The sequence below is a fragment of the Phocoena phocoena genome, chromosome 1 (genome assembly GCF_963924675.1).
Source record: "Phocoena phocoena chromosome 1, mPhoPho1.1, whole genome shotgun sequence".
NCBI classification, from domain to species: domain Eukaryota; kingdom Metazoa; phylum Chordata; class Mammalia; order Artiodactyla; family Phocoenidae; genus Phocoena; species Phocoena phocoena.
In genome coordinates this window covers 75,863,381-75,877,169 of record NC_089219.1, presented here as the reverse complement: position 1 = coordinate 75,877,169, position 13,789 = coordinate 75,863,381, and the positions used below count along the sequence as shown (strand labels likewise).

At 34.1% G+C, this 13,789-nt stretch overlaps 1 protein-coding gene across 1 annotated transcript in view; it reads left to right on the top strand.

The window, feature by feature from the left end:
- The window catches only part of COL24A1 (collagen type XXIV alpha 1 chain), a 368,100-nt gene that overhangs the window by 148,266 nt on the left and 206,045 nt on the right, over positions 1-13,789 (top strand). The window contains exons 21-23 of the mRNA XM_065887776.1: positions 561-605; positions 4,702-4,755; positions 8,191-8,235. Of these exons, the coding sequence (XP_065743848.1) occupies positions 561-605; positions 4,702-4,755; positions 8,191-8,235 (144 nt within the window). The remainder of the gene's footprint in view (positions 1-560; positions 606-4,701; positions 4,756-8,190; positions 8,236-13,789) is intronic.

The window sequence follows — 13,789 nt, the reverse complement described above, 5'->3', positions numbered from 1 at the left end:
ATTTGGGTAAGATCTGATATACCTTTATCTCTAAGACGTAAGACAGAACTGAGACTCAAAAACATATTTGCTGAATGAATTAAGTATCAGAATGTGCCAAGAGCAAACATGTTCTGTACCAATAATTTTTTAATATACCAATGTGTATTGATTTCCATCTGTTAAGAACTTGAGTTTCTCTCTATGTCAGAGATAGTGAGACCAAGAAGATAAAGGCTGTCCATAATTCACAATCTCAGTGATTCCTAATCCTGATTTTTGTGATACCCTAATCACTTTCACTCTTAGCTGCCCTCGATTTTCTATATTTAACTTATATCATCTACCAATTGAAAAATAACCCAGTAGTACAGTACATATCCCCCTTAATGTAGATATGAGGTTGTCACACAAAAAATTTAAACATTATGGGGTGATATAGTTCTAAAATACAAGAAAATCACAGTATTATTTTCATTACATCTCAGAAAGAGCTTCAGATTTCAGGATAAATGGAATAAGGTTTACATTTTAAAATATTTATTATCAGGCCATGACATGTTCTGATCTTCTTTTTTAAGGGAGAAGAAGGACTAATTGGATCCTTTGGAGAACTGGGGCCAAGAGTAGGTATCATATAAATAATTTTCGAAGCATGCTTCTCTTAAAGCAACTGTTTTGTAAATGTTTTTTAATGGCACCAAATTTTAAGTTATAGCAAAGAGCCAAGATTATAACAAACTATAGCCATACAATCCCCCCAAATAAAATAGACCTATAACTAATATTTTCCAGGGATATTTTAAATGATATTATGCCTGTTACATATTTACTTATTCCTTCAGTTCCTTCAGTCTTATGGTCTTAGTAATTTGTACAATTTATTTATAAAGTTTCTCAAAATGTAATATGAAGCTAAATACATTAACCATTTTAGTAATATTTCGGAAATTTCTGTTTTCTGAGTTTGTCAGTAAAATTATGAAAAGCAAATAAGACGTATTTTCTGTCCAACTTTTTTTTTCCGATAATATTCTGTGGTAATACATGAATTTCATATTTTCAAGTTCTGAAAATGAATTTTTTAAGAATTTGGGGATGCATGACAAAAGTTTACAATATCATGAAGTAATTAAGTTGTGTGCAACACATTTTAAGAGGCATTATTAGACTCACATGAAATACATCTCACTCTTTACTTGAGAACATCATATTGTACAGGTTCTTACAGTATTTTTACATTTAAAGAGACAGTAATTCTTTCTTTTGCACCTTTACCTAACTAGCACATATACTGCCACTCTCTTATTGAAAGAAAAAAAAGAGTTATTTTTGTTATTTTTTTTTTCATTTTTTGTGTGGTGAGTTATATAATGGAAAGACCATTGTTATTTGTGCTCCAGTATAATTGGCCTTATTTAAAATTTACTTCCCTAGAAAACAGGAAAACCATGTTCACCTCTTGCCTACTCGGTCATATTTGTTATTAATTGTTGCTACTATTGGTTGAATATTAATTTAGGTCTAGTGTTGCTCTAAGTTTGTCACAGGAATCATCCCTAATCTGAAACCAACCCTGCAGAAATTGACTGCATTTTTAGATTTAAAAAAATAAAGCTTTAATATTATATGCTTAAGCATAACATGCTCAAGATAACCATAATATGACAGAACTTGAACAGGACCAAAAGCGATGGCTCCAATACTGATGCTCTGAATCGCTTGATTTCAAAGAGATTATAAATATGCCAATGCCTGATACCAGTGAGATTCTTTCCATAATGTAGATAATGATGTATAACTATTTCTTACTATACTGCAGTGCCTGAGTATTACATTATTAAAGATGAAAGAAATATTCCTGCTAAGGCTTTTTCCAGACAGTGTGAATAAAATGTATTATTAATTATTTTGTAAATATCAAAGTCCTGTAATGATTTAGACTCTTAACTACATTTCTTCTTTTATATCTGCAAATTGATTAGAGAGCAATTGATATTTAACAATAATAGGATAATTTTTTTTATCCTTTGCTCTATTTTGTGCTTGGTAGGGAACCACTAGACAATTTCAAGCAAGGCAGAGACCAAAATTAGAACAACTTTTTTGGGTGGAAGTCCTAAATATAATTTTAAGTTGCTAAAGTTTTTGTAAGTGGTCAAAACAGAATGAGAGCCGGAGGGTTGTTTTGTTTTGCTTTATTTTATTTTAAGAAAGAAAAATATGCGAGTACTTGTTAATGAATAGGAGTAATAAAATCCAAATATATAATGCCTAGTAGATATTATAAATTAGTATTCTTTTTAGCAATCTCCCCACACACTTTTTCTACTCCTAGAACACATTGGTTGAGGTATAGTGATCTCCTTAATCAAATCTTGCATAATCAGACATCAGTTGTTTGATATTAGAAACCACCTCCTGTAGATTACTCCAGGATATTGGCTTTCTCTCCTTCAGGGAACTTATCCTCTACTCTCTTCAGCTACTTACTGCTATGGTGAAACCCTTGACCTTGTCATTACCAGTAAGAGCAACCTCTTCATTTTCAAATTTAAACTTCTCATTCCCCAACCATCATCCCCTTTCTTTCTGGTGCCTTCTTTCTTGTAACCCAATCCAACCGTCCCAAGAGAAATTTCAATTCATTGATTCTAATGCCATTCCATTACTCCTTATCTCTCTCATCACCACATGTCCCTACTCATCATGCTTAAAACATTGTAATTATCCCTTTGATAACATTCTGAATTCTATTTCTATAGCCATTTACTTTCACATTTTTAAATCATTATTTTATACTTCTCCTCAACTCCATTTACCTCTATTAGCCCTTTACCTCACATCTTAGTTCCCTGAGAAGATTGAAGTAATCAGAAGAGAACTTTCACAAGTTTCTACCGTCACTTCAATCCCACCTCCCTGTATCTATGCCATTTACTGTGCCTTCTCTCTTGTTAGTGGATGAACAGGCCATTTTTCTAGGTAAGGTCAAAACTTCCACTCATTCACTACATACTACATTGTCTTGCCTACTGAAGAACATTGATCCAGCAATTTTCCCCACTCTCTCCTACATCTTAATTTTGTTCTCTTTAATGGATTAATCCTATCGGCATATAAACATACTATTATTTCTTCTGGCTTAAAAACAAAAACAAAATTTGTATTGACTCCGGTTTTCCTTCCAGGTTTTACTTTTCTCTCCTTCCCTTTTCCGGAAAACTTCTCAAAAGTATTGGATTTACATAATTTTTCTCCTCACCTCATCTGCTGAAACCATTCTTGTCCCCACCACTCTGAAACAGTTGATCTTATGAAGGTCATTAATGACCTCCATGTTGCTGAATTCAGTGATCATTTCTCAGTCTTCATATTACTCAATATTTATATCCCTCAGATTCGACAAGATCACTCTCCTCCTGGAAAGACTTTCTTCACTTGTATTATCTTCCTCCTAGTTCTCTGGCAGCAGATTTGCATATTTTCCTCATTTCTTCAAATTCTAAATTTTAGAGTACCCCAGGGCTTGGTTTGCGGACTGCTCTTTGCTATCTACACTCACTGCCTAGATGAGCTGGTCCATTCTATGGCTTTAAATGCCATCAAAATGCTGGTGATTTCCAAAACTATATGTTCAGTTCAGAACCTTCTACCCCTAAGCTCTGCTCTTGTATTAACTACCACAAGATCTCTCCACTTAGATGTCTAACAAGATTATCAAACTGAAATGTCCAAAGCTAAGCTTTCAATTTACCCTTCAAACCTGTCCTCTCACAGTCTACCTCATTTCATTTGGCCCTTTAGTCAGGTTAAAGCTGAATGAACTCATTCTTGAGTTCATTCTTGACTCTTCTCTTTCTTTCACATTCCACACATGACCCATCAGCAATTCCTGGAAGCTCTGCTTTCAAACTATATACAGAATCTTACCACTTCTCACAGCCGCCTCTGTTCCCACCCTGATAATGCCACTGTCGTCTCTCACTTGGATTATTGCAGTAGACTCCTCTTTGGACTCCCTGCTTCTGCTCTTACATCAGAGTGATCCTGTTAAAACATAGATCCTGGTGCTTCTCTTCTCAAAGCCTGCTAAGAGTTAAAGCCACTGAGAGTTAAAACGAAAGCCCTTACTGTAACCTGCCAGGCCTTTCATGACCTGGCTTCATATCCCCCATTCCCTTCTTATCCCTCACCTTCTTACTCATCTCCTCTCTTACTGTCTCCAGCTGCATTGACTCTTCATCGTTTCTCCAACACACAGACACATGCTTGCCTCAGGGCCTTTACACATGCTCTTCGCCTCTGCTTGGAATGCTCTTCCTTCAAATATCCATGTAACTTGTGCCTTTTTAAAAGTCTTAACTCAATTGCCACCCTCTCAGTGAGGTCTTTTTTGGCAGTCTTACCAAAAATTTTAACAAGATTACCACAACAGTTTATATCTCCCTTCCTGCTTAATTTGATGTTCTTCAAATTTACCACTGCCTAACATACTAAGTATTTTACTTATTTTTTTTAATTATCTTATCCTAGAGCTGTGCATGGCAAGTAGACAGTCAAACATAGTAGAATGAATGGCTAATGAGTTTGATGAAATGCATTTATCTAATAATTTTGAAGTGTTTCATCTCATAGGATAGTCTGAATTTCATAAATTAGGAAACTTTCAAAAAGGAGAATGATTAAACATATCTTTTTTTTTTTCCTGTTATCTTCTAGGGAAAACCAGGTCCAAAGGGGCATGCAGGTGAATCAGGACCAGAAGGCTTGAAGGTAAAGCAACTGACTTTATTACCAGTTACAAAGTATAATTTTCAAAAAGATAAAGTTATCACTTTCATAACAATATAAAATAAACACATGACAAAGATTTTATTCAACTCATTAATTGAAGGAACCAAATGTTAAAACTTGTTCAAATATTGAATAGCATTTGAAATGCTATATGTCTTTATATCTATATCTGTATATATGCCTATAAGTATCTATAACTATAACTATGTCTATGTAATTGGATATGCATTTTAGTAAAGGAATGTTCAGATGTGTAGTCAGATAGAGGACAATAAACCATAACTTTGAGGGCTGTCTGTTCCACTGGATAGAAATCTACAAGTTACTATAACTTCACTTAAAAAATGTATGTGTGTGTGTGTGTGTACTTTCACTAAGTCTGGGTCCTTTAATCAATAATATACAGTAAGTCTAAGTAAGCACATACCCTGCATAATCATTGGGTGTTCTTCATACTTGTATGACACTGAAAAAATGTGTTACCTACTTTCTTGCTTTGTTTTCAAGTACCGTATGATTTTTTTTGTAACACCAACACATGTAAAGTAAGGCAGTGGTTTTATATGTACAGCATTAAGGTCTGAAAGAAACTAACTTATAAGAATTGGTGATTTGTACAAATTTAAAATTCAATGAAAAATTGAATTGCATCACAGATTTATTGCTAAATTTCCTAAAGCTAGAGTTCGTTATTTATTTTAAACTCTTCGTTTTTGTGATATAGAAACTAAGGAAAATAACAAACACTTTTTGAGGTCAATTAATAAAGAAATATGAGCTAAAATATTTTTTATTGTGTCAGTATGTCTGTTGCTGAAATTATCTTGGGAGAGTATGTGTACCTGACTCTCAAGTTACATAGAAAAACTCCCAGAAAATAGAAGCACGATATTTATAAATAGAAGGCTTAATTCTCCTTTACTGTATTTAATCCCTGTACTGCCAAATAGCTCTAAGAAATCCACCTGTGAGCTACCATCCAGTCAAACTGGCAGGAGACCAATCTCAGTCATTATTGACATCCTGCCTTCTCCCTAGAATTACACCAGCATCTAGGTGGCATCTGTGTTACCTAGGAAGTGAAGGAAGTTCTTTAATGTTCAGTCCTCATACTTGTCTCTGAAATTTCTTCCTTGGTGTATTACATAGCTGTTCACTAGGACCTGGCACTTCCTTAGGGGAACCTGGCACTCTGGGGGAGCACTGGGGGTTGGTTAAGGGTCACTGCCTTTCACAGAACTCTAGGATCTCTATTCTCTCCCTAGGCCTGGGGAATTATTCCTCTCTGTCTCTTTTTGCCCTCAAAGACAACTCACCTCCTACATTCAGGCTCTTTGAAAACTAAAGCATGAATGGGGGTAATCTGCAAGCAACTTTTGCTTTCTGCCTGAACACAGACCTCCCTTAAGACTATGTATCACAAAGGGTCCATCTCCCTAGTTGGAATTTGAGAGGGGCGTTGGGTAAGGAGGAGAAAATAAAAGAAAATTAATTATATATATGTATATATACACATACATATTATGTATATGTTTGTATATATATACGTAAAATCCTGCCACATTATTTTCTACAAAAGCTGTCTAATGAACTATCAGTCAAAAACTAGGATTTCCAACCTACTACTACAGTGTTTTATTCTTTACTATTTATCTAAATGCGTACAGAAATAGAAAAGAAAATTTTTATAGTCTTTGAAAGTTTATTTCAAACTGATTACTTATATGAATATTAGGTTTCAGTGCTTAAAATCAGCACCATCCAATAGAGTATGTAATACGAATCACAGATGTGAGCCACGGTAAAAAAAAAAAAAGTGAAAAGAAATAGGAGAGATTAATTTCATTATATATATATATGTATATATATTTTTTGTGTGTGTGTGTGTGGTACGCGGGCCTCTCACTGTTGTGGCCTCTCCTGTTGCGGAGCACAGGCTCTGGATGCGCAGGCTCAGCGGCCATGGCCCACGAGCCCAGCCACTCTGCGGCATATGGGATCTTCCCGGACCGGGGCACGAACCCTTGTCCCCTGCATCGGCAGGTGGACTCTCAACCACTGAGCCACCAGGGAAGCCCTTCAGTAATATATTTTATGTAACCCAAGATATAAGAATATTATCATTTCAACATGTAATCAATATTAAAATTATTAATGAGATTTTTTATACAAAGTCTTTGAAATATAGTGTGTATATTATTCTTACATCACATTTCAGTTCAGACCAGTTAATTTCAAATGCTGAGTAGCTACATATCATGAGTGGCTGCAGTATTGTTCGGTGAGTTTAACTACCCCACACTGCAATATAATAATTTTTAAGCAGCAGTTGATGGTTTAATTTCCTATCTCTGTTATAAATAAAATGTGCATTCCTGTCAGATTAACTATATGTGGTACCCTGAACTTAATCTTCTACTTTCATTAATCTGTGCTTTTGTTCAGCCTTTGCTCATGCCATTCCTCACCACTAAAAATGGCTCTTTCTCATCACCAGTGTAAAAATCACCTATTCTTCAGGGCCCAACTCAAATACAGTTTCATAATTTATTATTTGAAACCATTAATGTTTGGATTTTCAAAAGGTTATATATATATATATATATACACACATACACATACATACTGTATTTTACTTAACACTGCCAGCAGGCTATGGGACAGCACAACCATAATTAGACACATTGATATTTCTATGGTGAAACGTAAGGATGTTCAGATTAATCAATCTATATCAAGACTATAAGTAGCCTCACTCAGATCAGGTAAAAGCATTATTATCAAATAAACACAAGTTAGGTTAAGTTTGCCACTAAATGTGTTGTGAAAAACTTTGGGTTTTCAGAGCTTTAGGGACGGCAGAACTGCAGTTAAGATTATGAACATGCATTACTTCTCCAGTGAAGCCAGCTCTAGCTGCACGCGCCCAGAGGGTGCCTGTGCCTAGGAACTCCTTTACTACTTACCTGTAGTGTGTGTTCTGTTCTACTTGTTCTGCTCAGCATTGTGAGATACCTTATCTACTGAAACAAAGAGTGTTCCTGCGCACAAGGGCTTTATTTTCATTCTTCTTAGTATCTTCTACAGTGGCAGCCTACCACTCTGCCATTTATAGAGTATACCTCAGTAGATATTTCATTTTTTAAATTTTATTTGTAAAAGTGTTTTAAAAGTGATTAAAAGTCATAAATAGAAGAATGTAATTTAAGAAAACAAGTTAATAGTATTTGAATGAAAATACAGGAAAGACTACGTTCCATACAAATACTGTAACAAGAGTTTTGAATAACTGAAAGTTTCTTTGTGATTTTCTAGGTTATAACTAGATAATTACATTAAAATGAAAACAGCAATATTGAGAGAATCTTGTTTGAAAAATAATCATTTTTGCAACTTTATATTCTTTATTAACAGGGAGAAGTAGGAGACCAAGGAAACATTGGCAAGATTGGTGAAACAGTAAGCTTATTTTATGCCCTTATCTTCAACTTTTAAATCATCTTGTGAGCATTTTTAGGAATCGTGTTAGCATGATCTTTGCTTACAAAATTCAGAATACAAAATACTTATCCACTACAAATTTAAATTCATTGGTGATGTGACAAATAAAACCTACTCTACAAAAGAGAAATGAGGGAAAACACAGATACTGATAGTTTTATCCAATATAAATTACATTTGTGATCTCAGGAACATTCTTGTATCTAATATTTGGTCTTTACATTTAGTTCTGATCATCTCAAACTAAATTTGACCGTAATGTTTTTCATGATTAAAACGCTACAGATTATCAAACCATAAAATATTATAATAGGTGGAAGATATTTTTCTTTGTATTTGAAAGATTGGAGTAAACCATGAGGTAAGTCATTGGGAAACATAATTTCTTTCCTCGAAAGTTTGGCTTGTTTAAATTTACATTATTGAGGAAGTAGGAGGCTTCATGTTGTATTTGAATCAGGTATGTTCGGGGTAATTTTCTTTTTTTCTATGGGACAAGTCAGCTACAATATTCTCTAACAAATGAACCTACATAACATATAAAGTGGTGAATTAAATTAATGAAAGGCAAGTGACTTTATCTACATAGTGTGCTGGGTTGTCACAAAGAAAGTCATACTGTTTAACAACAATATTTATTTAATAGGTTAAATGAGCAAATATAATTTTCTATAACCTATCTTACAACTTAAATAAAAATAAATTTTCTTAAAAATTGTTTTGTGAGCTTAAATAATTAAATATATTTTCTAGCCTGGTAGTAAAACAGCAATACATTTCTGATACTCTTAATTTTTGTCACTAATTATTAATAAAAATAGGGAGGTGATCCATTTACTCTTAAAAGATTATTGCCATACCATTTAATCCTGAGTCACTAGAAGATGAATTTTTTTTTCCTTTTTTTTAACCAAAAGGGAAATTTCAATGGAGTATCTATATCAATTCAGTTATTCAAGGTTTCTCATCAAGTATGAATGTAATCTGTATTTCTCTGTCATTCAAATTTTTAAAAATTTAAAGAAATGAAATTCTGCCATTTCTGAGTGACAAATTGTTTAAAAATATATATAAACTAAAATTTATAGCCAAACTTAAAATAACAATGAAGAACATCTTTCTTAAAATAACACATATCAAACTTCTAAGTTTTATTTGCTTAATAATGTTGGACTGGTTCCACATAGTATAGGAACCCATCACCGGTGCTGTCCAAAGAGGAAATGGACTATTTTGGCAGGTAGCAGATTTCTGTTACTGGAGGGAAATAAACAATTATGGACCATTCGCTGTGTGCCAGGCATAATGCTATGTGATATTTTATATTGTGGAATTTCGTTTAATTCTCAAACAATTTTAAAAGACACATTTTGTTATTCCAGTTTTTGAAATGAGGAAACTGAAGCACAGTAAGTAACCTGTTCAGAGTTACATAGCTGATCAATAGCTGAACTAAGATTTAAACCCATAGCTCCAAACTCAGAATCCAGATCTCAAAATCCAAAGCATTATACCATGCTGGGGATTTTTTTTCCAGCTTTATTGAGGTATAATTGACAAATAAAATTTAAGACATTTAAAATGTATGTGATGATTTGATACACACATATATATATATTGATATATTGTGAAAGGATCCCCCCACTTCCATCAAGTTAATTAGCATAGCTGGGGATATTTTAATATTAGCTGAAAGCCACTTGGCCTAGATTTTATAGAGAGGTTCAGATAAGTTATGAAACAAAAGGACCTTTCCAACTTTGAGGGTCTATCTTCCTCATTAAGGATGGGAGATAAAGGCTTTTAAAAAACTCTAGTGGTTATATTGAATTAATTAAGATATATAAAATGCCTGAAGAATATTTTTGACTCTTGATAATTCCCAACTTCTATTTTATCGTGTTAATTTCAGAAACTTAGAAATATAGTTCATCTAATCCAGAGTTCTGTTAAAACTCTCAAGAGATATGGGAAAATATGGTTGCACTTCATGATGTCAGTCTTGTAATTTGGGGATATCTAAGGTTAGTTGTAATTGCATAGCTAGTTTTTATTTTTCCCAAAATTTTTGTATGGTCATTTAATTCCCTTTTAATAGCCTCCTCCAGTTTTGTTCCTTTCTAGATTCATACAAATTAGAACCCGATTTGTGATAGAGAGTGCCAAACACAGTGGTCCCATCTCATGTCTATATACCTCTTGCATTTACTTACTATAGGCAAAGAATTAGTTTCTATAAATGTGCCCTAAATCTCTAATTTCAAAGAAATTATCCTCTACGTTCTCGCATTCTTTCATGAATAAACCTGGAATTATCCCAACTTAATTGCCAGTCCTCTCTGTCTTTAATTCTCTAGGCTGAAAGCATTTGAAGAGCTGTAAAAGGGAAGAGAATATACTCTTTCAGTATTGGTCAAGAGACCAGAATTAAAATCAGTATATAGGCCTTATAAGGGAACAGACATTATAAGGGATAGACATTATAAGGGAACAGATTTTTTTGTAGGCAAGAATATTTTAATAGAATTCCTAACACTCAGACTCTTCCATAGAGTGATTCAACACCTCACCCTTAGATTTGGATGACTTTCTGCAATCATTTGTTCAGCAGATATTTATATTTATATTCAGGCACATCCATTGAACATTTGATCCCTGCTTTCATGAACTTTGTAGTCTATCAGAGGTTTGACAGACATTAAATAAATAATCACATAAAATATATAATTATAAACTGTAATACATTCTCTAGATGAAAATTTTAAGAGACTGTGACAAAGTTGCCAAATTTAGATCAGGAGATGAGAGAAGACTGTTTTGAAATGCCATATGAGCTGTGACCGTAAAGAATGGTATGAGTTAGCTTGGGAAGAGTGGGGGGGAAAAAACTCCTGGAAGATGCAATATAACATACTTCCCACCTGTGCCCCTTGCCTTGCTTTAGACAAGTCACTTAATTTCTCTAAATATTTGTTTTCTCAACAGTAAAAGTATGAAAATAATAACTACCTCATAGAGTTTCTTATGAGGATTAAACATGATAATGCACTTAAAGCACTTAGCACAGAGCTGGTCACATAGTGAAAACTTGATAAATGTTAGCTGTAATGGCCGTGGTGGTGGTTATTCTTATATGTGATGGTTCTAAATGGGAAAGCATTTAACTGTTTTGAGGAACTGAAAGAAAGCCAGTGTGGATAGACCTTGGTGAACCAAGGGAAAAGCAGTATTAGGTGGTATTAGTGAAGGAGGCAGGAGCCAAATTATTCAGGACCATGTTTATTATTTTGGACTTGGTCCTAAAGTAGATGGAGAATCATTGAAGTATTCTAAGTAAGCCAATGGCATGATTTAATTTGTGTTTTAAGATCACTCTGTAGCAGTGGATTGGGAACTTTGAACATGGTTGTGAGCAGCAGAAGTAGAAGAGGGTAACCAGTTAGGATGCTACTGCAGTAGACTAAACGAGGGAGAAAAATGACGGGCCAGATGATGGCAGTGGAGATAAGTGGATGTATTTGAGATCTGTTTAAGGTGACAGTTTGGACAAAGGCTGCAATAAAAGGGAATGATTCTAGTCAGTCCCCAGCATGTAATAGACCTTTGATTACTATTTATGATTATCAGGAGAATTCTGGAAGCGTAAGGAATTGGTATTTATGATGTTTAAGGATAATTCCAATTCTAAGAATCTATGACTCTTTTCTAAGAATTGTAATGTTTTCTAGTCTTCCTCTCATCTGCCAATTTGGCTTCTTTTCTCTGGCTGTCTTTCTGGAGTTGGAACAAACAGAGCTAGAATAAATATTTTAGGGGCAGTGGATCCACAGCCTTCTTCATGAGTGGGATAACTTTATGTTTTCTTTATTTTTGATGATACTCAAAACTATGCAGGCTTTTTTCAATAGAAGGAAACTGGGGTGTCTTTGGAAAATGATCAGCAGTCACTCCCAGGATCCTTTTTCTAGTCTGTTATTTTAAAGCTAAAATTTGGAATTTTTTTTTCATTAAGTGACCTTGATTACATTAAATTCAGATGCCATTTTTCTGCCCACTTGAAGAGCTCCTCATGATTCTCCTATACTCTGACCAGACTCTCTTTATATCTCTTAAAATATAATCCAACTATTTGATTTCACCTCATTTACTCCTTAATTTATCCATTTAGCAGATTTCATAAGTGATCTACCATGTCCTCTCTGTTATTCTGCCTGCCCCCTGGTGTGCTAGTGTATAGTAAATGACTGATGAACAGCAAGGAAGAGGAAGAGGAAAGGCCATGCATAATCCCCAAAATCAGGTAATCCAGTTCTCATTATAAAACTTTAGAATCAGAGAACTTCTGTTGACTGATTCTAAACTGGATTATAACCAGTTCATTCAAGACCAAGTAGAGGTGGAGTCAGAGGAGTAAATTAAAAGAAGTCTATTTTTTGAAGACCTATTATCTCATTTAATCTTGAAGCAACCCTTTATAAGTGAGGAAACTGAGATTTATTGAAGTTATGTGATATGTTCAAATTCACAGCTAGTAAGCAAATGTGAATTCTCTAATTCCAGTTCTAAGGTTCTTTTCTCTGCATCAGGAAATCATCAGTTTGTCCTGTTTTTAAATGGAACCTTGAAGGGCATCTTTGTGAATCAATGGTTAGAAAGATTTAAAAGATTTTGAAGGATCTGGAAGAAAATATTTTAGAAGTGCTCAACACAAAATCTCATTTGATACAGTGGTTAGTTGTGCTGCTTTCTCGTAGCATTACTGTGAAATTATTATCAAACTTGATACAAGCTGATTTTATTTAACAAGTTTCATTCTTTCATTAAGAAGAGAATGGTGGCTTTATGTGGACATACCTAAATCATAAAAAGTGACTCATATTTCCTTGAGGAAAAGTCCCAGACTTGCTGGCACCATTTAGCCAAACAGAAAGAACAAAGTAAAATTCTATTAATTGCCCCTCTGTAGGGCCTCTGTAGTGCCTTTATCTTTAAAAATGTCATCTACTCCCTTCTGTTTTCAAGCTGCACATACCTGTAGCACACTGCAAAGCTGTGTATATCTCCTACCTGGCAGGGTGTGGTAATTTTTCTCAGAGAATGGAAAGCTATATGAAATGTATATCCACGATGCATTCCATCACAAGAAGGATGTATACCTGAATATGATTTAAAAAATAGCTACAATTTATTGAAAATCTGTGATCTGCCAGATACTTTGCATATATTATATCTTTTAATCCTTACAAAAGACACTGGGAAATATTCCTTTTTTATACAAAAGAAAACATGTTTCAGAGAAGTTAAACTTGTCTGAGGTCAGATAATAAAGTAGCAGAGCTGGGATTGAAAAGGAGTTATGACTAACTTCTCCATATCCCCATGCTTCCTCTTAACAGTGAAGTGAAGATTTCTAATTGTCTTTTAATGAATACATATCGTCCTGTTATTACTGTATGAAGCTGAAAATTATGGGGCCCCAATTACCACATGGTGGTTTGACAAGTGTCTCAAA